This window comes from Periophthalmus magnuspinnatus, chromosome 20 (genome assembly GCF_009829125.3).
Source record: "Periophthalmus magnuspinnatus isolate fPerMag1 chromosome 20, fPerMag1.2.pri, whole genome shotgun sequence".
Lineage (NCBI taxonomy): Eukaryota > Metazoa > Chordata > Actinopteri > Gobiiformes > Gobiidae > Periophthalmus > Periophthalmus magnuspinnatus.
This window is the reverse complement of record NC_047145.1, coordinates 16,934,727-16,959,617: the sequence shown is the minus strand read 5'-3', so window position 1 is coordinate 16,959,617 and position 24,891 is coordinate 16,934,727. Positions and strand designations below refer to the sequence as shown.

At 40.5% G+C, this 24,891-nt stretch overlaps 1 protein-coding gene across 1 annotated transcript in view; it reads left to right on the top strand.

Moving 5' to 3' along the window:
* The window catches only part of LOC117388589 (solute carrier organic anion transporter family member 5A1), a 39,573-nt gene that overhangs the window by 6,922 nt on the left and 7,760 nt on the right, over positions 1–24,891 (top strand). Inside the window, exons 3-6 of the mRNA XM_033986171.2 lie at positions 15,149–15,281; positions 15,359–15,576; positions 19,897–20,061; positions 24,012–24,210. Of these exons, the coding sequence (XP_033842062.1) occupies positions 15,149–15,281; positions 15,359–15,576; positions 19,897–20,061; positions 24,012–24,210 (715 nt within the window). The remainder of the gene's footprint in view (positions 1–15,148; positions 15,282–15,358; positions 15,577–19,896; positions 20,062–24,011; positions 24,211–24,891) is intronic.

Sequence of the window (24,891 nt, the reverse complement as noted above, 5' to 3'; positions counted from 1 at the left end):
CTCAGCCTGATGGATCATATTTCTGGACAGTACACGCTTGCTCCTTCACACACTGGCACACTTATAGATTCATATTATAGACTCTTCCGCTTCCACCAATCTGCCTACACTGTAAAAGCAAGTGGTGAGTCTTAGACAATATCAGTAAGTTTGGATAAAATTACGTGACGCATTGCATTACATTTCTACACCTGTCTTGTTTGATCCTTTGAGTTCAGACTATTGTGCTTTTCATGTGAAGTCTAAGCTTGTCAAAAGAACTGATACCAAGATAATAACTGATACCAAATCCAATATAAAAACTATATATTCACTTGAGCAGGTATTGATACTGAAAATTGGACACTTTCTTAATAGTTTTATAGTGGTCAGGGCCTATATTAGACCTAGTGTAAGAAAGGCCATAATATTAAAGAGGTAGTGTATTATTTTGTTCTGAAAATTGCATTACATTTATTTCCTAAAATAAAATGGATTTATTATCATTGTAGTATCAAACCTGTATCAAGTATCAAGCATTTTCCTTAGTATAGACATTTTTTGTGTCATGACAACTGCTAACAGTACTCTGGCTTGGACTAATCTAACAGCCCTTGTTCCACTCGGAAGCAATTGTCTTGATCCTTTTGGCTATGAAGCAGACAAAGTAATCTCTGTGATTGTTTTACCAACTTTCTGTGTCCTTACTGAAATTTTCCGAACAATTTGTTGATACTGACTATAGTTAAATAATTTGGGGCGGCTGGTTTTCACAGTTAATTTGTCTTGCATAGTTGTGTTTTACAGTGTGATGAATTCACTTGGCTATATGCTGCCGTTGTCCCTCCGCTGGGCTCTTGAATCATTCAGTAGGAGAGATGTATAAAGTCTGAAAGTAGAAAGCGTGGGAGTCAATTTTCTCTCCAAAGGCTGCGGCTCTAACTGTAACAAGCATGCAGCAGAAGTCGTTGCTTAACCTTGTTTGCCAATGACTTGTGGCTATTTGTCGGTGTTGTGGCGTGGTTGTTTTGACAATGTGGGAAGGTTCCTGGGGAAATGCCACAAGAGCCTTCTGTGATAGCAGGAACTCTTTGTTTTTTAACTACGTTGAGTGAGTGGGAAGTAATGACATTTTTCCTTTGTTCATTGGAGCACTTTGGTCCACTAATCTCACCTTGATTCCTGGCTCTTTCTGGTCCTGGTCTAAAATAGAAGTGAGGCAGGTTTATTGACCATGATCGGGGATTGGGTTGTCATCTATACAGCGACTAACATTTCAGATTATGGATAACCAGTTTGATCCGGGGACAGCCGTAGACATTGTAAATGATCAGATTGTAGTAAAACCAATCACAGTCTTTGATTTGATCAGCTGATATTAAATTAGTATTCTGTGGTTATTTTTTTTGCAATTATTTAAGTTATACAGGCAAAAAAAGTGAAAAGTGGGGAGAGACATTCAGCAAATTGACAGCGACAGGAATTGATCTCACAACGGTGCAGTCTAAAATCCAGAAAAAAAGATTATTTGAAGATTTACTGCTACTTTTTTAAAACAAGGGTAATTGGTTCTTCTTCATTGTTTTTTCTTACCCTCAGCTGCCCACTGTCTTCTCCGATTACTCTAATCAGTGTTGGAGACAAACATGTCATCCATTTCCAGTCTTATCTAGGAAATGAGACTTTATCAATAAATATCAGACATGTATCAGGCATTATAAGCAGGACTGCAGTACAGTATTGTATGTTCTGTCATTGGATTTCTACACAGGCATATCTTAGTCATGTACAGTACACACATATTCAACAAATGTTTGGATGATGGTTGGCGCTTCACCCACACAGTCCTCCAAGTCACTCTTCATGATGAAATATTCTTAAGGGGTTTTCAGTGATGCTAGGTCTGAGAGATGACTAAAAAGCGTTCATGCCTCCTAGTGTTTGGCTGCTTATTGTTCTCCATGACCTCTGCACTTCCAAGATTGAGACTGGGAAAGCAAGCCCTCTTGGGAACAGCATTAATGGCATTTGCATAAAACCAATCTTCATACTGCTTGCAAAATGAATAAGGTTTCTTGTTTACGCATTATTTTTTTTAACTTTCTGGGTTTAATCACTTATTTGCACTTTCATAAATAGATATTTTTAAGTGATGTTTTTGTAAACTTGCATTAAAAACAAAAGCTGAATCCTCAAGACCCACCCCTAAGCACTGTTACTGGGCAGATTGCCTGTCTCAGAAGTCAGGCCACCTGATTGGCCAGATAGTCATTTCTGTTTCTGAGGGTTTGGCTGAATGATAACTAGATGTTTCTTCTACCTTTTAATTGCAGCATTACCGTCTCTTGTTTTTGTCTGTACTATGGTGAGGCTTTTAGTTTAGTTTTCACCCTCAAGAGACTATTATGTCACTTGATTACATCACATTGTAGCAAAATGCCAGGCTGAAAAATGCCACAGTAAGTTTTTGACCACAGCTATGAGTTTAGATTTTTACTGACCTTTATCTCAGTACCAAGTAGCCCACGGTAAAGCAAAGAGTACAACTGAAAAGAGCTTAAGGCTTTTTCTATTGTTGCATGGTAATACACTGTGTCCTGTTTACATACATTTACTTAAAACTGGCACATGCCCCCCTCCTGACCTTCAGCTGTTGCCCTACTGTGCTGGAGGCTCGTACCAAACCCATCTGTGTGGAGCTTCCTGGAGGGACAGCAGCCCACTCTGAAAGAGGAATGAGTCTGACCTCCGCCTGTGGGTCTGCTAACGCACACATACTAACACATACACACACATGCTAACACATACACACACATGCTAACACATACACACACATGCTAGCAGAGTCTGAATACATGCCGCTGGTGTTGAAATATCACATTGTTCAACGCCAATGGAGCAGCACATGATGAAACACTAATCTGCAACATGACACTAAATGCTGAGTCAAAATGGTTTTACTCATATAATTACATTTTTAATTTTAACATCAATTAAGATAGATGGTTAGTAATAGAGAAATTATTATTTAATGTGTGGATTGAGATAATATCTTAGATTAAAGACAGTAAACAGTGTTTTCAGTGTATTCTGTATCATTGATAAAACTGGTTGACCTTTGGTGGACTCTTCACTATTGTGAGATATAGCCTAAGGTTTTTGTGGCTCAATGTGAAGAGAATTTACTCCTACAGACTTCAAGCTCTCAATGTGTTGTTGTTTACTTCCATAATGCTAATTTCCCTTCAGCGCTTGCTTCCTAGTGCTTTCTGTTTTACATTTTGAGGGGCCTGTCTGCCAGTATAGACCAGAGGGGCTGAGCGCTGTGAGTCGCGGTGCACCTGCAGTGGGGGTGGTGAGGTCTACAGAAGCTCGGGGGTTGTCATGTAGAGCACGGAGCTAAATGTGTGTTGAAGGCTGGGATGGCGTTGCTTTGTTTCCCTCTGAGCGTGCGGCACTATTTGAACATCTGTGCCTGTTTGTAGACACTGCAGAGAATTGTAGGCCACCAGTGACAACCCAAGCCCTTTGCTACAGTCACGCTGTGTGCGAGGCTCCTCTGCTGCAGCCAGGCAATCCTTCTCTTACCTGAAAACAGCAGTAAACAATGCAAAACCACAACATATGCTTGGTAAACATCACATAATCCTAGCTAATCATGTAATTGGTTCAGGCTTTATCTACAGTGATACAGCACAATCCAATATTGCCTTTGTGGGCACAAAGCTTTCAGTGCATGTACACTATTACAGAACAAACACTGTAATGTCTTATCGCATATTTGAAGATGAATGAGACTGAAACAATTTATCTCAAAATAACAGCTTGTGTGAAACAATGAACTCTGAATGTATGAGTGTTAGATAAGGTGTACAAAGTTTATAGACGTATAACATTACATCATATAATTTTTTACAGTTACTTTCCAGAGCCATACAAATGAATAAGGTAAGGCAAACTTGCAAAACATTTAGAACTCACAATAGGAACATCAGAAAGAATATGAAAAGGAAACATTCAACTTACAAACAAGAAAAATAAAAACAATAACTAGTAGAACAGGAAACCCTGAAATAAACCACTGACCACATTCAGACAGAAAGCCACATTAACTGGAAAAATGTCTGGGTGGTCACATACTGAAAGTAAAAGTTAGACCAGAGAGGCAATTGAGATCAGGAAATGAGCACTATGGACCATGAACTATAATGAAGGACCATACCCATATCACTTAAAATACATATGACCAGATGGGACAAGATCTTGTACCACAAGAGAGACAAAATTGCGACAAGATTTTGCACCCATGAGGAAAATGATCTTGTGAGATTTTTTTTTACCATGTTTTTACATTTGGACTGGACAAAAACGGGTTAAGCACTAGTGAGCTAAAATGTCCTAGAGAAGGGGTAGTTCTAAAACGCAGTACTATAATGACAACAAAAATCTTAAATTAAATTAAGAAAAAATTGCTTGACCAAAACTGTAAACTGGCTTGGACAATTTATTTAATACAAGTTCTGTCAAAATCTTGCCTTGTCTCATTTTCGAGGACCCAATCTAGTGTCTTGTCCTACCCCCAGATATAAACCCAGACTTTATCAGGTTGTAAATGGGGCTAAACCATGGATAAGATCACCAAAAAGAGGACAAAAACTACTAAAATGATTTGTGTATAAAAAAAGAAATACAGAGGCCCCTGCCAGAGGTACACAAACCACAGTTTGAGATACATTTCTCTATCCCATGGGCTATAGTCCTGGAAAATGTGTAACCATAAACATTCTTTTCACATTGTTGGCTAAAAGAAACACCATATCTAAATCTAATTTATGGAGTACCCTTACTACAAGCCATAGCATGTTAGCTAGCTCACAAAACCATTTCCAATGAGCCCTCTGACAGAGCATTATCAGCTGCTGAGAGCACATTTCTGCAGTGAATTTGCACTACTCACTGCCTGTTTAGTGGTTGTGGTGCTTTCACAGAATCTTGGCGTTGTGTCCACACCATATTGCTGTCCAATTTCAGTCAATGGAAGATGCTGAAAAGCTGCAGGTGTTCCCATCTTGTCCTAAATGCCACGCTCCCCATTGAGTAAAGCAGCTTTATAATGTCCATGTACATTCACAAAGATTCTCATTCATTGCCACTACATCAGCTGCCATACGCTAAAATGCAGGAGCTTAATCCTTTCAAAGACTAACAAAGCACTTAGGAGCTTGTTGTCCTCGTTTTAATGTCCTCAACCATGTGTCATTGCAAAACACATGAAGAAGCGATGAGGTTCTTGCTATACTGGCTGCGGACTACAGCTATGCAGACGTCCTCAATATAATGACACAATTAGGCTTTCATTACACAGACTGAGGGCTTTTATTCTGAAAAGTATGAACCCAAATTACAGTGGTTAATTTGAGTCAAGACTAACCGGGGAATTGTCAGGTAAGAAATAATCCTGTGAAATTGTTCTGAAGAGTTTGAAATGTTGAAAGAAAATTGGCACTTTTTTCAATCAATAGAACACTGTGCCTGTCATATATATCATATTAGGGGTGTTTGCTCAGGCTGGAAGCTTTTATTCTGAAATATCTGAACCCAGTCACCTGTGATGACTAATTCGACTCAAGAATAGCAGGGCAAAGTTAAGTAAGAAACTGAAGGGTAAATGGTTTTGAGACTGAATGCCACATGTTTGAAATGTTGAAATAGATTTGGCACATTACTTTTGACTGGCTTTTACTTTGGAGAATGGTGAGTAGAATAAATTAGGGTTGAATTATTTCATCAGGACTTCAACATAATGTGCCTTTCATTGGCCTCTCTGGGAGCTTGCTCTTTGAAATGTCTCTACAGTTAACTTGCAATGATTAATAGTGTTCTTTCGAATAGTTAGGTGCAAAACAAAGTGGCAAAATCCAAAAATAAATGACAAAATCAGAATGACATGAAAAATGAATGCATTACTTTGACTGACATCTAGTGACTAAAGAGAGCAGTGGGCCTTTCATTTGCCTGTCATGGTGAGGCGTGAACCTGAGGAGAAAGTGAAAAAGGATTTCCAACTGTCTTATAAATAATGCCACATAACGTCCCCCGCCTTCCATAGCCAAGCATTGACTGACATGGAAGAGAAATTGTTTTGTGCAGTACCTTCATTCATAAAAATCACCCCCCTCAGTGATGGAGGCAGGTAAACTCACTCAATCCAGAATTTTTAATGTTATTTCACAATACTACTCTGAAAAATAACCCTCACATCTTTGCGGCACTCCATATTCCCCGTACTGACTTTAAACCTTTGTGAAGTCGACAGTGATGGATTAGGGGCCCCAGTCACATGTTCGAACAGATGAACAAGCTTCTGACTGACCTTGCATATATCACTGGCCCGGGCAATGCTTCCATCACCAACTTACACTTTATTTTTTATGACTTTGCCTTTTTGGATTTCTTTGCCTTGTCGCATGCGTCCTCCTCTGCCTCAATCGAATAAGTTCTTGTCCACTTCAGCAGCAGATTTGTTTGATTTTCACTGTCAGCTTTGGACCCCGAAGTCTTAGGCGAGCGTGATAATCAGCAGAAAATGGTCATGTGGTGGGAGGGGGAGGATCGTTGACCCCATGCAGAAAGTTGCATAAGAAGTATGGGCGGACGGGAATCCCATAGGAAACACCTCAGTAATAAAAAGTGCTGTGGTCTAACATTGAGTAGGTGGTGCATTACATCTCCTTAGACATAGTGGACAGTATTATACCATAATAAGCACTTTGGGAGTAAATGTACAACATTTTAACAGTGTTACAGATTTGCTTGAAAAAGTTGACATTCTTTGTTTTATAGTTCTGTCATAGTTCTCAGAATATTCTGGGGTGGCTCTTGTAGCTGGAATAATTAGTTTCGGCCCAATTCCACAATGGTGAACACACAAACACATGGCAGTATCTGACCTTTCTGCCTCGTGCCCTTATCCGGCACTAAATATTTTCCAGTTTAATATATAATATGAGTATTCAGTTAAAGGTACTGGTATTTTTTATTGCTCGATACCTCGAAAAACATTCTACTGTGAGCAGGCTCACCTCTTCATAAATATGACCTGTATATTGGCCTGGTAGTATCTGCTGCTTGTCTCTTTGGAGATAGATATATGCCATACTTGGAGATAGATATATGCCATGCCATACTGTATAACATTCAAGGTAAAGCAGTAACCTGGAGACTGGCTGGTAACACGCCCTCAAGCAGAACGTTACATAGGGGCCATTTAAGACGTAGCACAATGCACATTTGTTTTACATGTTTTTGAACCCAGTTGGCTGGGCAAAAGTCATGTCTCCATTGTTATTCCATATATTATTGATGCAGACAGAGTGTTCTCTCACACTTTGGTTGACTGCTGTTCCACAGCATCGTCTGAACTGCGGCTGAGGAACAACTAAGAATAGAAAATCCCCTCCTCTCATTTGTCTTTTTTCTAAATATTTGATTTAGTAAAGAGAGCTAGGGGACCCCTGCTTAGAACAAAGCAGCATGGCTGAAAAATAGATCGCAGGGTTACACTGTTTGGGAATTTCTGAGATGCAACAAAGACTTTGGATTATGGCACTTCAGAGATGACAAGAAATGTAAGATGTAAGATGTATTAAGTTAAGTAATAATTGCAACATTTAATAGTCAGCTGATGTAAAAAAAAATAAAAAATTAAAAAAAGCACATTTTCTCCCTGTTTTCCTCATGCAGTGACAGTAGTGATAAACATGATGGTCATTTGGCGAACAGTTATTTCATTTATTTCATTTTGGAATTGGCAAATGTTCCTCTGTGCTCAGAAATAAGTGATTTTCTACTAGACTTGTCTCACTAACACTCATTGCTAATGTCTGAATGTTCAAGTTTATGTGTACATCGATTTATGGATCACATCTTCACCTATCATTGACTGTCTCCTCTCTTACTCACATCACTCATGTACTTCCTGACCAGAATCTGAATGAGAGCAGCACACAGGGTTATAGTCTGGCATAGTTTGTTAGGAGACAGCCTTGGCAAAGACTTCTTTCTATGCCCTTGTGACTAGAATGTCTGAAGGGCTTATCACGGAGGTGAGTTCTTATAAAATAGTGGTGCTGATGGGTGGCCCAAACTGTGATTTTACTTTGATGCTGCTGAACTGTGTGTCAAAGGAGTCATGTCTTCTTGATAAAGTCGTGGCTGTACCACTGTGGACTTACTTCACGGCAGGATCAAGGCTCTTAAGTGTATTTTATCCATTCAAAATATCCCACACATTCTGAATTGGACTGCCAAGGTCTGTACAATCCTAAGCTGGAACCACACTTTCATCATATGTCAGACCTTGCCACTACTTTGGGACTGAAATATTCATTAGCATTTTTAGACCTACTTTAATGGTGCACTCTGTAACCTTTCTGTTGGAAAGTCTGCCACCTGGTCATGTCCATGGAGATGTTATTGCTTTGCCTAGAGTTTTACACAGCACGGCATTAAATTAAGCTTTAACCATTAGAGCTGTAGTACTTTAATCGATCATCATCGTTGATGATGTCTCAGTTGACAAAAACTTTTGGAATTTGGAAGTGAATCAGTTTAATTAGAATATTTTCATATAGTTTCCTAGTACTTTTTCTGCATAAATAGTTGTTTTCGCTTGAACTCCTCTGCAGTTGTAGTCATGTGAGTGCAATATGGGTCAGATACACAGAGATACGTAATAGTTTTGAGAGCTTTTGCCACGGCCTTTTTTTAGTTGACTAATCAATCAGCAGGACATGTATTTAGTTGACCATTTTCTTGAGTTGACTACAGCCCTAATAACCATGGTGACAAGAAGTTATAGTGCCACCAGGCCACAGGTCAGATCTGTGCAGAGGCAATCCCACTAGCAGTTGTTGAGCAATAAAAACACCTGTATTGAAATAAATGCTAGATGGATTAATTTAATGCTGTACAGTGGGACATACCAGGCAAAGCAATAATATAAAGATTCTTATACAAAGTTGCCTTGGTTTAGTGTTACATTGCAAATAGCTGTGTTACCTAAGTGTCTGCAGACTTAATGTGCATGTCATTACTTAACCAATGGAAGAATGTGGCTTTGGCCCAGTTGTACAGCTGCTCTGCTCCAGATTGTTGGTGGTAAGGACCGAATGAGTTGCCTGGTGTTGTCACACTTAGTGCTGTGGGTTTGTGTCTGCTGGTGGAGGGTTGCAAGGGAATTTGGTTCATGATACCACAAGTGTGCATCTTATCATAGCATTTTTGTAATTCTTTGTTTTATGTACAGTGATGCAAACCAAAAATGCTTACTATGTTTCCCATGCACCTTGAATATTAAAGATACAGTGTTTGTTAGCTGTTTGTCAAAGAATATTTATTATGTCTGACAGCACTTCCAGAATATTGCCTTTGTACAGCCTCTTTTGCCTCTTTTTTCATCTTATGTTTTATGCAAGGCCTGCACAGTCATACAAAACAGCATCACTGGAGAGCATAGGGAAGCTCTTGTCTTTGTGTGTTACGTGTAGTAGGGTTGAGTGGTGTGTAGCTGTATGTTTCTAAACAACTGGTGCATATTAATCCATTTGTCCCACTGCCCCCTCTCTGCCTCTGTGTGCGAGGCCATGACTCCCGGTGTGCCCTACAGCTAAAACTGTAAGGTAAGAGCTTGTAAGAAGACACTGCTTCGTCAGCAAGTTGCCATGACAATGCTGCCGTTCCCCGTTTCATTGTTTTTTTGACTGGGAGAGTCATGTGACTGAATTGATCCCATAACACAGCGATCCGTGGAGCCGGCCCTCTCTGGCCCTGTTGTGTTTCTGAAAGCAGCAGTCTGAGCACATACATCATCTGTCTTCAGCTGTCAGCCACAGCTGCACAGCCCCAGTCACTGTGCAGACTTCACTTCAGACATAAAGTCTGCTGTGGTCTTTGGTTAGAGAAAAGTGACTTGGATTATTGCTGTACAATAAATCTGGCAGACCTATCTTATGCTGTGATAACACAGTGATCATGACCTTTAAAGGCTGCACTGTGAAAAGTGCACTTACCAATCCAAGGTTGCTGCGTCAGGGCTCTAGAGTATGGCCAATTTGGGTGCACATGTACTTAAACTTTCCTTGGATGCACCGGTGCACCTGACAGATCTTCATCACATCCTTCTCATGTGTCCTCGTTATTATCTAAATTGACAAATAAAAAAACGCTAATCACCTCACCTGTGACCAGACTAAAGCCAGTTGGAGCGGCTGAGGCTGATGTGCTCAAGTCACACTCAGGACACTGTGGTGCACAAAGCTCCATTTGTGAACTTAGGCACTGTATTTAGCTTTAAAGCATAGCACCAAACCTGTAGATCCTCCACACTGTGTTTAGTTACTTAGATGAGGGAGAAAATGTGTGAGGTGAAAAAGAAAATAACACTAGATGGCAAAAAACACCACTCTGACGAATATTTATTTAATAGCTTTTTATTAATAAAACTTAGCAGCTACTAACTGATTCTGTTTGAACTTAAAGAAAAGGCAAATCCTTAATGTGATTTTATTAAATAAACAACTTTGAACAGATAAAACCCGCCACTATTGAGATATTGTTTGGTTCCTTTCTTTAATAAGCATAATATATAGTATAAGTATATAGTATTTAATTTGTGTAGTATAGAGAATGAATTGTATATCCGGATAAAAGTAATTGACAAAATTATTGATTTAGCCCTTATTGTTGAAGCAATTTAAGTACAATATATTACGATGGTGTAAATAAGCTGTGGGTTTTGGTGCACCCAAATCATGTTCTGGTGCACCCAAATTAAAATCTTAGGCACTCCGGTGTACCCAACTCAAATTGTTAGTCTGGAGTCTGGAGCCCTGTGCGTGCTTCCTGCCATCCATTCCCAGACTTGTTTAGAGCCTGACTGTGCTTTGTAGGCTAATAGCCAGAAGGAGCACTACATAATTCATTGAAACTAAGTTTCCAGTCAGAGAGCAGAGAGGGATTACAGGGCAGCCGCATACCTCTGCACTTTGGAGCAGGCATTCATAAGCGAGATGAGAAAACGATGCTTCCTCTGCACATAACTGTGGGCATAAAGCAGCCAGCACTCTGAGACACATAGTCTCAACCCTTTAACCTCTGACCTGGTCTGTGCAGATCTTCACTTTTGATTTGCCCATTAAATGTAATATGTTTCCTGCAATCGTTCTATTATCAAAGATTGATTTATTCATTGCAGACGGTGAATGTGGCTGCTCTGTATTCTGCCCCCTCAGTCTTGAGCCTGTAACTGCAGGATTCTCGGGGGTCCAAGAAGAGGAGAACAGAAGGTCAGCAGAGAGGATGGTGGGGGGTGGCCTGCTCCACTGATGCCATTTTATTGTTATGGCTGAAATTCCATTCACAGCCAAGGCAACTTAACTAGTGTCTGAGGGGCTGTCCTGGATCATACGTTTATAGGCACTTCAGACTTATCCAGTACAGATAGAACAGATCTAGATGTTTTTCTATTTAAATAACTTAATTACAATCCACCATTATGTTTTGCAGTTGCCACCTGAGCAGTGACAACGTTAACATGCTGTGGTTCTTTGTGTGGGTCTCATTCATCTCTTTAAGCTGTGAATGAATCTGTGTCCTGGAGCAGAGACGACGAGATAGAGGAGGGAGCAGAGGAGGGGATAAAGGAGGAGGCAGGAGGAGGCAGGAGGAGGCAGGAGGAGGCAGAGGAGGTGGCAGAGAATGGGAGCAGAGGAGGAGGCAGGGAAGGAGACAGAAGGAGGAGGCAGATGAGACAGGAGGGGGCAGAGGAGGAGGTAGAGGAAGAAGCAGAGCAAGAGTTAGAGGTGGAGGTAAAGGAGGGAGCAGAAGAGGAGGAAGAGGCTCCCTGAAGGTTACATTCTGTATGAGCACAGTGCTGAGCAAGCTCCATCCCTCTGTTACACAGCAGCATCATACCTCCCTCTCATCTCCAAACACCTTACAGCCTCTTATTCCTCCCATACATGCAGCACTCACCACGCTGGATCACTTTATTTCTTGTTATTGAAGTAAGCCCTGCTTCCCAGGCCATCTATCACACAACAGACCTTAAACACTAAATTGGGGTCATTGATTGGCCATGAAAGCCTTTCACCTCAGTGCTCCTTCACTTCTCTCCTCGATACAGTGGCACCTCCCCTCACGTGCAGTGGTGTGTGCTCCATGTGTGCTCTGTGTGTGCGCAGGATACAGAGGCAAATGCCTGACCTTGCCTGACTTTAAAGCCACCAGGATGGAATGGATACAGGGAGTGGTGCTTTTGTGAAGCGTTTCCCTTCATAGATGGTACATTGATAGTTTGGGGTGATATGGACACATACGATGAAATATGTTTAAAGTCAGTAAGTACGATGGCGATTCTCCTTGTGCATTACCTGCCGAGACATATGAAGCCTATAACATACTGTCCTTCATGTGTGGCTGGTGAAGGTCTATTGCGTAATAGTGTAAGTGATCTTGTGATGTCCATAGGTTCTTCATTGGCATGCGGCCCTCGCTTCACAGCAGACTGTGAGTGTTTGTGGGTGATGGAGCTCCACTGCTGTGCCAGCATATTCCTCAGTGTGATGGCTGTACCCTTCAGCCCGGGCCACAGCCTTTCGATGCCTTTATCCCAAACGCAGTGATCCTGCACCAGTGTGGAGCTCTGCCAGGCGGAGGGCAGGGCACAGACACAGGTTTATGACCCACTTCGTCCTCTACCAGACCAGTGTTGTTAATGTGATGGATGGAGTGGCACGGCGATGCTTACACAATCACACAAGAGAGGCCAGAAATATGGCCCTGCTCTCAGGGGCCTGGGAAAGGGGAGAACAGGGGCTAACCAGGAGAGCTGGTCTAAATGACTGCTAGTGTGGTGCAAAGTGTTATGCTTGGAGTGCACAGGGGTCAGTCATCTGAAAGGTGAGAAGGTGGGAATAACGTTCACACAGCGGTTCCATTGTGTGAAAATTATATCTATCTTTTCCACGACTCTCGGTTTTCTCTCCCCATGACATGACAACATTTTTGCTCTTTGTACATAATTATCGACTTACAAAAAAAACATAACCCAGAAATATAAACCCTTTCCTCACTGTTCTTTATGAGACGAATGCATGTGTCTGATCCACAAAGCTTTGCACACATCAGTCCATCCCAGACCATTTTTACAATCCTGTGCCTTATCACTGTAAAATTCTGTTCATACACCATGTTAAATGCACTGTAGGTTTTGTGAGGCGTTTTTCATTACAAGATGGAAATAATAAGATAAAATGTGCAGTCATCTTTGCCAAGTTTAATTAATTGTTTATGGGGCGCGCAGTAATTTCCTGTTACTCTGCAGGATATGAGACGGAGCTGTGAAAGGAGTTAAAAAGATGAATTACAATCGCCATGGGGACAGAGAAAGTAAGAGACGAGAGACGCAGTGAAAAGGGAAGGACACCTGCTTTAGGTGCTTAAAGAGATTCAATGCCAGATTTATAGGAACTTCGGCTCAAAGGTAATATACTGGCCCATTCTTGTGTCTGCCACTCCCTGTACGTATACACTGCATTCCCAAGAGACTAGACTATGCATTTACCAATGTGATCTGGGCCATATATAGTCACTGTCTGTCCACTTGTATTTTTCTGATAATTTGCAAAAAATATGATCAGATTATGTTATTGAATTAAGTTTGAGATGATAATGTTGGCCAGTATTGCAGCATTGGATAAGTTGTTTTATTTCTCACAAGAGAAGAAATATTGGCCTCGTTGAAACACAAATGTTCCTTTTCATGGAATGTCAAAATTGTTGATATAGACAACATTTTTAAAGAATGTGACTGACAGGTACTGGCTTTTTAGTTTGTGTCATAGATTAGTGTGCTTTGGCAGCATGTTATGTAAGCAGACAGGGAGCTATTGGCTGCTGATGGAGCTCAGATGAGACACTTAGATGTGGATGTGGACACGGCACACCTGCTGCCTCTGCGCTGGAAACATGTACGAGTGAACAAACCAAACGGCTGTGGGCTCCGATGCCAGCGTGAATCCAGCAATGTGACATTTGAGAGACATAAATAGAGAAACTAGAACTGCTTGTGAGGGGTACCCAGTATTTTCTTAAGTTCCTGAAAAAATGAGAAAATAACTGCAGTGCGGTAGAGAAAATTAATTTAGTGAAACATTTTATGAGATTTCCACGCAGGCAGCCTTCATTAAAAGATTATGCCGGCCGTGCACATGGATACACGCTAACGCCTTGGCGCCCGCAGCACTGTTCCAGGTGTAATTATAGAAAGTTTGCCCTCTGATTACTGTGGCTAAATGGCTTTGACTTGCGTCTCGACTTCATGTCCGCAGGAGCTTTTTCCACTTGTCCAACTGGGGTTATCTAACTTTAATGAGTTTTTCCCTTCCTGTGGCAGTGTGCGATGGACTATGATTGGCTCACCTCGGAGCTGCTAGAGTTGGCCGGAACAGGAGGAGAGGAGAACGACTTTCCAATTCTGTGTGTGACCTGGGGAGCTTCAGGGGTCATTGTTGCAGAGGTCTCAGAGGAGCGAGCGCTGACCACAGGGCAGAGTCTGTGCAGGTTGACTGGCCGGACATCACACCAGGGGAATGAGCAGATGTGATTTAAACATTCAGACAGAACAGTGTCATTCTCAGAATTAATGAGCCTGTGCACAAGGTGATGAAGGTCCATTTGCCAGCCTTTCTGAGTGCTGCGCCAAGTTTTCAATGACTTGGATTTGTCTTGAGAAATTAGACTTTAGACATGGGGAAAGTAGGACACTATGCATTCCAATGATTGTTTTTTGAAAAAGTGAGAAATAAATGACGTGCAAGAATTCAGAGAGTGCAGATCACAGCCAAGGCAATGGCAAAGGCCCTATCTAGGATTGGTAGAGATTAACTGCCTAGACTGGATATTTGTCAGTACTGGGTGTAATTATCCTCATCCCACATTGGTGCAACTATTTGAACAATCTTGGATACATATTTTTGGCATTTTCTTGTTACCATACTCACAAACCAACAAAGGAAACCATAGCAACAGGGTAACTTATACCTGCCTTTTTACCCAACGTTTCTTTAAGTTCTGTATTGTTAAATATGTATTTTTCTGTCTCCTGCAGCTATCATGTATGTGATGGGAGCCCTTGGACCTGCAGCAGGGTACTTGCTTGGAGGCGTTCTCATTGGCTTCTATGTCGACCCCAAGACCGTAGTCAACATCGACCAGAATGACCCACGCTTTGTGGGCAACTGGTAAACACACACAACATGCAGATCAAACTAATTACAAATGTCAAATGCTAACCCTTGTGACCTCTCTTCTCTCTAAGGTGGAGCGGATTCCTACTGTGCGCCATCGCCATGCTCCTGGTCATATTCCCCATGTTTGCCTTTCCCAAAAAGCTGCCTCCGCGCCACAAGAAGAGGAAGAAGAAAAAGATTGGCTCATCAGGAGATGTGTCGAGCGATGACGAAATGATGAAGGAGAAATCCAGCACCAAAAGCCAGAACGTTTCCTCCTCCATGGGCTTTGGCAAGGACATCAAAGGTGAAAGGGAGATGACATCACTTCTTAGCATGTTTTGCTTGCTTTGGTATTGAGGTGTTGCACAAATGGCCAGCAATTAATGAACAAATAGCCCACAATTTAATCAATGTCAGGATTAGTCATCTTATCTAATAGTGGAGGCTCCAGTGAGAAGTCTTGTACCGATAATATTGATTAAGCATGGAGGATGGTTGTCCACACTGCTGTCTAATGAAGCAGCTAATTCACAGCCAACTTTGCTGTGTTTGCTTTGAGAAATTACCAGTAAAAGGTTAAACACGTTTTATTTTTTTAAATGGAATCTAAAAAAGCAATGGCTTTGGTGGCATCAGTTACAAAAAGGGAGGAAGAACCTTGGCAAAAAATACTGAAAGAATACCTGATAGCTGCAGGAGACAGAAAAATTGTAAATATTAATAAATAAATTGTAACTTAATATGATTGAAGAATGGAACTAACCAACAGAAACAGGACCAAATGCATGTACAGCATATTTTTACAAGAGATGGGGGGGCAGGGGCTTCTTCACTGCTGCCCCCACCCTCTGGAAGTCCCTGTCCAACACATCTGATCCACACTCAACAGCTTCAAAAAAGCCCTGAAAATTCACCTGTTCAAAATTGCCTACAAACTACACCATCCAATTTTTATCTGTTTCTTTCATTGTCTGTTTTGAACTGTGTGCAGCGTATTTGAGTTTCAAAAAAAGTGTATTATTATTACTGTTATTATTTGTGTCTAAAGGCAAATTTTCAGCAAGCATTGTAATAAAACCTCTCCATTCCATTTCTCCCATATCTAACAGTGGAATCCCATGTCCCTCAGTGAAAGTGTCAGCTCACTGATGTTTTTCTTCTTTTCCTTTTGAACCCGATTCACCAGGTCTATCCCAGTTTTCCCTGGGAGAACCCCTCTAGTTATATTCCATTGTGCTCCAGTATTTCCCAGTCCCCTCTCTGCTCTCTGCCTCCACAGTCAGACTGCTTCTTCCTTTCTGTCTCCCTCCACTAAATGAGCTCTCGGGGGAACGTGGTCACGTTTCCACACACAGGCGAAGGCAGAAGACAGACTGCAGCCCAGCTAAACACTGAATGCTTATCATACACAGATAACCACAGTGAATCCCACTATGTGTTTAGCGTAAGCACCAAGCTAATTATCTCATGCTAACAGACAGTGAAGTATATTGGGTGTCTGCTCTTGGCTAGCTGGCAGTTTCTCTTGTCCCAGCAGGTTGTATTGTGCACACTGTGACCATTTCTGCAAACCAAAGCACTCTACTTTTTCAGTTCTGTAATGTGTTTCCACTCTCTGCTTGTCCTTCTGTGGAGATGTGTGTGTTTCTGTCCATAGCACCTATTCAGCATTTTCTATGAAAGATCTGCTGTATTCAAGAGATTCTTTTTGCCCTTTAGATCATAAATGAGCGATGAAAAATGCTAACGCTAAACATTTACAATAATGCACGTCTAAGGGACAGAATTTTGATTACGACATTTTCTAAACTATGGTTTACTGAAAACAATTATCAGCATTTTTTGGTCCCAGGGGAGTGAGACAAAGTACAGCCTTGTATTGTACAATAAGGTGGCAGAAGATTCATTAATTGATGAGATCACAGTCAAGAGAATGGGGCTAAAAACTATTGTTTCTGCGTCAGTTTTACAAATAGATTGTTGTTACTTGTGCCAGTATATGAGACACATCCAACTCATCTTAAGGGGATTTGTTAGTCAGTTGCCAATTCTGTTAGCTATTTGTTTTTTCATCACTGTCCAAAAGAATTATTAAAGCTTAGTTTGAAACTAGCCTCTAAAGAAATGTAATTATGGTATATTATTTATTTATTTAGTTATTTTAGATTGGCTAACGTTGTTGTTCAACCTTGGACTAGAACTAGAAATTCATATCTTGAATAAAAATATGAAACATGTTTAATGCCACATATTTTATACATTGAAACACATATCCAAACAGTGTATGTTGAATTTAGTTTGCAAAGATGTGGCTACGTACCCACCATCTGTAGCCTTCCAGACCCAGATCACCCCCAACTCAGAAATGAAATAATTAGTATCCCTGTTCAGTTGGTACCCTTGATCCGCTGATACACGACAGATGCCACATTTACTTCTCCCTTGACAAATTTTACCAAATTAGTGCCAAGATAGTGATGGTGGACATGAGACACACAGTAATAGAATGGTTAGTTTCAGAAAGCTCTCTCATAAGTAATTAAAACCCATTTTGTCCTTCCTTGTGGACTGAAAATGCACTGAAATAGAGATTTTCACACAGAGGTGGGGAAACTGCCACTTAAACAAGTCCCCAGACAAATATTTTAAGACTTTAAGCACAAAGACTATGGTAGACCACACATACACAGAAGGTGCACACAACTGCTTTGTTTGGAAGTCAAAGTTTTCAAGATAAATTCAGAAAGCTGATTATAAGTTTGAGCCTGGAGGGTGCAGATAAACTCCTCCCTTTGGCTGCTGTCCATTATGTCCTCAGATAGTTCAGTCATGGGTAGATACGGCTGTAACATATGATAAAAGCGTACCTTATTTTTTTTATTCCCATAGAACTGTGAGAATGATTCTACCTATTTATAGTTAAGCTGAATTACACAATTTTTCTGCTTAAGGAGATGCATGGACATGATACAACATTGAGTTCAGCAGCAGTTTCTCACCCTTTGCCAATTGTGCTACTACTATTTGTACTACTACTTCTGTTTAACATAAAAAGTCTGCAGTGTGAATGGGAGTTCCCATAGGAACGCACAGATCCCATTCTGTCACACCCGGACTCGGCACTACACTAAATGACCTTGGAGGTAGATTTCTGCAGACTTCTGTTAAGTAAATACTGTAAGAAACTTTTAAGTAAGTTACAGGACAAAACTTCACCACTGGTCAAATTGTTTTGTAAGGCACAATAACTGTAAACTATTCTTGGCATTTCATTTTAATTATGCTCCTTGGAGGCAAAAGATTATTAAATAACAAGAACTGTGAACAAAATTAAGTCATGACCAGCTGCAGCTTTGTCAATACTACAAAATGTTATTACAGAACAATGTTTTCTGTCTTTGACTTTATTTTTATGTGCTCCCTGTGCACATCTGATCAATAATGTATGCAACAAATGCCTAGATATCACATAGCTTAGCCTATAGCCATAAACCCCCTGCCCTGTCTGTAGCTGTTTCTTTAACAGCATTGTGGAAAGACTAATCTAATCTTTAGGTAGAGTAACGATAAATTGCTTCTCCATTTAGCCCCCCCAGAAGTAGCTGTGAGGAGCAAAAAGTGGTGAAGGCATTCTTTCTGTTTGCCTGGTAAGACTAACATAGTGAGAGCTCGTGACTGAGGTGGTATAGACCATGTCTTTAAGACTGCCCTTGATAGTCAGTGAGGACTACGGCATTAGATTGGATTTGCAACGCTAGCTTTATTTCTGTACTCGTAGCATTCGTACTTATACACACGTGCTATAGATAGAGATGCCTAAACCCCTCTCTGTGATTTTGGATAAACATAATTAAAATGCATTGTCTTCCATTAATATAACACAATACTAGGAGGATTCATATTGATAGGATTTATGCTTGCTGTTTGCTCCTTAAGGCATACGTGATTGAAACAAGGATTGTTAGCCTGCTGTAATGGGTCACGCTCCACCGCTTGTTCAAATGCGTGTGTCTTTGAAAAGCATTTAGGAATCCTGTTAACTTTATTACAGCGGTATAAATGTGGGTTAGTCTTAATGCAAAATTAATGAGATATTGTAAATGTACTTAATTGCAGCTTAAAAGGTTGACAAATTGACTGTTGAAAGTACAAGAGAGACTTTAACAGAGAAAGAGCATGGTGCAGTAAGGACTGGGCAATGGCAAAAAAAAAAATCATGATTTTTACCCTCATATTTATTCACCTTAATTTTTTTTCTTTATTTCAAAAAGAAAATATAAATCTCTTTCAGCATTGATTTCAGGTGCCATTGAACTCAAACATGCTTTAACTAACAGAGGACTGTCTGTAGAGACCATATCTTTAACAGTTACACATGACTGAATCTCAGTCTTGATTAAAATTTGACTAATTGTCCAAACTAAGGTACAAGGATGATGATGTTAAGAGTTGGTTAGATGTGAGAAGTAAAGTGGTGGGCTGTGATTGGTCGAGTGCAACAGACAAGTAACAGGAAGTAGCAGCAATGAAGGAAATACAGTGTTCCACCATTTTATTTAAATCAAATCAAGCAAGCAATCTCTTTTATACTGATAAATGTTATGTTTTGTGTTTTTTTGTCCAGACCTCCCAAAAGCCGCTCTGAAGATCCTGGGCAACATGACGTTCCTCTTCGTCAGCTTGTCCTACACTGCTGAGTGTGCCATTGTCACCGCCTTCATCACCTTCATCCCAAAGTTCATAGAGTCACAGTTTGGCATTCCTGCCTCAAATGCCAGCATATACACAGGTAAGAATAACCCTCACATTCATTCTCTGTTCGTGTCTCTTACCTTTTAGTTTAATGCTACAGTATATAATAGTTCCGGATGTTATGCAAATAATTATTGAGTCATGTAAGTTCTTTCCTGCTCTTACCCAGTCCTGATCTCCTCATGTGAATCTAGATTTTTTTAAACTTGAACTATGAGTCAGAGTGTCGTGCCGTGTTTCATTCAGTAAAAAGCGTCCATAACATCCGCCTGCTTTAATTCACTGGTCTCTTTGACAACAGGGAGCTCCAGTCATCAGCAGCACCAGTTATACAGCACAAAGTGTATGGACGGACTATAATCCCAGTGTCTGAGCTACTGGTTTTAATACTAATCTGCTATCAGGATTAATGCTACGAGGAGTGATTGAAAACTCAGTTGTGGCCTTGGAAGGCAGAGAAGTATTTCTTTGTATGTAGTGTGTCCAAGTGTTCTGCTAGCTAGCATATGGTGATTTCACATAAACACTCGCACAACAGCATTGCCTCATCTCATCTGCTGTTGCCAGGATACAGGGGTAAGGGCAAACGGGTGGTGCAGTTACCATGGTGACTGGGGGATGCCAAGCTGTTGGGATGAGGTGATGGAGAAGGAGGAGGTGGGGGGGGGGGGGGGGGGCTGTTGTTATTGCTGAGTGCCCAGTGTCTCCCCATGGAAGACAGATGGACCAACCCACTGTGACATTTCCATGATGAACCAGGAGGACTGAGTGGACCACACATCACTTCAATATGCTTTTTTCTTGTCAGGGCTATTCATTTCATTAAACGCATCAAGTCATAATGTGATTTATGGTGGTTGGAAAAGCAGTGTTTAAAATTAATATCTATATTTAATTAGGTTTTAGGCGTAGGTTATTCGTATCTTAATGAAGCAGGCATGTTCAGAAAAAAAACAACACTGATCACAGTGTAGATTGCTTTGGCAAAAAGGTTCATGGAAACAGCAAAATCAGGAGGAGTGACCTAGACAAGACACTTTAAATAGCTAATTGGAAAAACATTCTCAGCAATATAGAGAATTGTGGGTGGGTTCATATTGTAGGGACTAAAATCTGTACACACTCACATCATAGGGATCAGTTTCCAGAAATGAATGAAGTTAATGTAATGCCCCCAAAAAGCATGGAATACCCAACATGTGAGGACATTTTTATAGTATCGGATCGGATTTGGTGAATAGATTGGGGAAACAGATTGGTGTAGCCCAGGACAGCTTAAACTCAGAGGAGCAGTTTATATTTGTTACCTAAGCTAGTTGTAATGAAACGTTCAGAAGAGCATCTAATACAACCAGACAACTAGTCAAGCATTTACTGGCACTCGGACCTCACAGAGCACAGAATGAAGCTGTTGGATTTATGGATTGATACCATGGTTGAATTACACATTGGATGGCAACATGTAGCCAACATGTGTGATACGGTCTATGTGCAGTAACTTGCATTATAGCCTAATGAGAAAACAACAAAAGCACTAAATATCATGGAGTATCAGCAGTGCACATGTTCTGCATGCATTAAACCGGGTTGGCTCAGCCCTGCCTCCTCCAATGCGGTGACCACACTGGCTGATATGGCTGTACATGGTTGCTTTGGCATCTGTAAGCCTACAGATAGTTATATCTATAAATATGGGCAGCTGGCCCAGGTCCTGAGGCCACGGCCCACTAGTTTAAGACATTATTTTACAATACCATAACAAATTATTAGGCTATTTTAAAGTAGGCCTTTTTAAAATTGGTAATATTTTTGTTCAACTTGAGCTAAATTCACCATGGAATACCTATTTATAAAGGCAGCCTAAATATGTAAACAAATCATAAAAAATCTAAAGATTGGTATCGAATTGATATCAGGAATTGCAAATATTTAAAAAATCAGTATCGGATCAGGAGCCAAGACAACTGGATCGGGACATCCTTAGTCACTAATGAGCACACATGTCAGAGTAGAATAAATGATCTCCTTTACGGCTCCTTCTGATCAGTGGTGGGACTTTCCGTGCTATATGCTCATTAGCCATGGCAACAGAAATAGCTTGAACATCTCCACCTCTCTGTGCCTCCCTGCTGCTGCAGTCCCCTGGCCGCTGCACACAGGGCTGGCCTCTGCGTGGTGCCTCATACTTCTTATCTGAGCGATACTCACTTCCCATCATTATTTTTATACTTCCTCAGTGTGGCCACAGTGTGTACACTGAACAAGCTAGAGCTGGTTGTTGCAGATCAGTTGTGTGCTATGCTTTTGCATCATTTGAATCTGATAAAAAACACTTTGAACTGATGGGATTTTAAAAATGTGTGGTGCATTTTATAAGCCTTTTAGATTAGCCCTGTAATTAGGCATGGCTAGATTATTCTGTTAATTGATAACAGGGATTATTGAAGTCACAATATAACTGTGAAAACTAAATAATTATAATTGTTAAATTCAATTTATACTCAGGCAAAAGAAAAATATAAAATTTGTCAACAGGACAAAACGTTGTAGGTGTGAAGACGTTTTGCTGCTCATACAAGCTGCTTCTTCAGTTCTGGTCGATTACTGTTGGACACTGCCTGAAATCTATCTGAAGAGAGGAGCTAACTACACAGAAACTAAAAACACCTATTGTTTACAGTTTCTGTTTGTAGGCTAGGTCTATTGTGCTACCGTATGTGTGCACTGTGTCTGAGTCCTACTTAGCATAATCATTCAAACCCCTAATGAGTGATTTCACACCTATTAGCACCCTGGCTATCCCTCTTGTTTTCTTTGTTTTGCTTTGGGTCTAAGGATGGAGTTATAGATAGTTATAGATCCTCAGACCAAAGCAACACAACCCAGTGTCCACCAGTTATCTGACCAGAACTGAAGAAGTCGCTTGGATGAGCAGCAAGATGTCTTCACTCCTACAATGTTTTGTGCAGTTGACAGATTTTATATTTTTTTCTTTTGCTATGGATCACACCTGAACAACTGAGGGATTACACAGATATCAATTTAGACTCCAAAAAAGTGTCATCTTGCTGTTTATGTCACATTAACTTTAGCTTTATCAGTCAAATTTTTGACTTGTTAAAACTGGTCACACTCGTAAGGAATAATAATGTATCAGACAATGTGAATGAAGTGTTTTGGTCATTGTGTTAGTAATTGTGAATAATTGTTGCGATATTTTTTCTTAAAATAATTGTAACACACTAAACACTAACATTAACTAACACTAAACACACACTAACGCTACATTCTTATATTGTGACATCCCTACCAATAATGTATAATTTGATTTTTAATTTACAGCTTAATTTAAAAATTCAATGTCCTATGAAAATGGTATGGTACTGGTTCACATTTCACATTCACATTAAAATGTCTATGTGAAGCCATTAATGGGGCGAAGTGTGACTTATGTTGCTGTGGTCTAATATGTGCTTTAGCTGACTGTAATCCCTGAGATAGAGCAAAGGTTTAGTACATTCTGTAACATTCACATATAACATTCACATATAAAATATCATTATACAGCTGTTCATTTGAGCACTTGAACTTCCACTACTGTTTCAGACACTGTTCAGACTAAAAACCACAAGCAGGTCTCTCCCCTCTCTGTCCAAAGACTTGCACTGAGCCATGATGACACTTAGCGGCCTCACCATCCTGCCAACAGCCGGTGGAGTTTAAGCCTGCTGGACATGGGTCACGTGACTCGTAGTGGCACAGACTGGAATTACTCACACTAGCTCTAGCCCACAGCACTCCCTGATCACATTGACAATCAAGTTATTTCTGTTTCTGTGTAAGATTTGCTTTTTGCAGCTAGCTTGGCATGCAATCACGAGACAACTTGTGATCCTCATGACCGTTCTACATTTTACAGTTTATCAAGCTTAAGATAAATTTATTCAGTGTTGAGTTGACACATTCTTGCATTTTTCCTCCTTGCAGGTCTCATAATTGTACCCAGCGCTGGAGTAGGTATAGTTCTTGGGGGGTACATCATAAAGAAGCTAAAGTTGGGAGCGCGAGAGTCGGCAAAGCTAGCCATGATCTGCAGCGGTGTGTCTCTGCTCTGCTTCTCCACACTCTTCATTGTGGGCTGTGAGAGCATCAACCTTGGCGGCATCAACATCCCATACACCACTGGGTAAGGACACGTGCTAATTAACAGTGTAATATGACGTGAAATATAACTATAGTATAATGTGAGGTTGATGGCAGAGTGGTTAGCGAAACACACAGCATCTCTCTGGGCCTTCTCCTGGTTACAGTAAGTAATCTCTGGGCTCCCTTAACATAAAAAAGTTACTACTTTATCCCGAACGTCACACAATATGGCATTACAGTATCTAATCTACATGGAGACAAGAAAATTTACATAGTGCATCTTTAAATTTTATCACACATCTCAAACAGGAAAGGGCTGGACACTCCGAATTCATCCAGTACAAATGCAGCTTTAATAATAATTGTGAAAAAAGGTAAATTAATTTCAAAATGTATACATCACCTCCTTTTCAAGCCGGTGTTTGCCAGTTTACAACTATTTTGATAAGATTTTCAGACTTCGAAAACTACTTTATTATTAATGTGTTACAACTATTTTTAATCATCAAAGTTTAATGTAATATTTTGACTTATTTACGTTTTAGAAAGAGCAAGCATTTTGGAATTGACCGTGTGTATGTGAGGAAGCTGATAATATTTTAACAGACACGAATCATCCACTTTGACAAAGAAAATGTCTTTGTGCGTTTGTCAAAGTGAAGTCATTTCTGCCACAGGGGGGTACGTGTCCGTGCGGGTGTCACTGCTCCCTTCCTCTTCA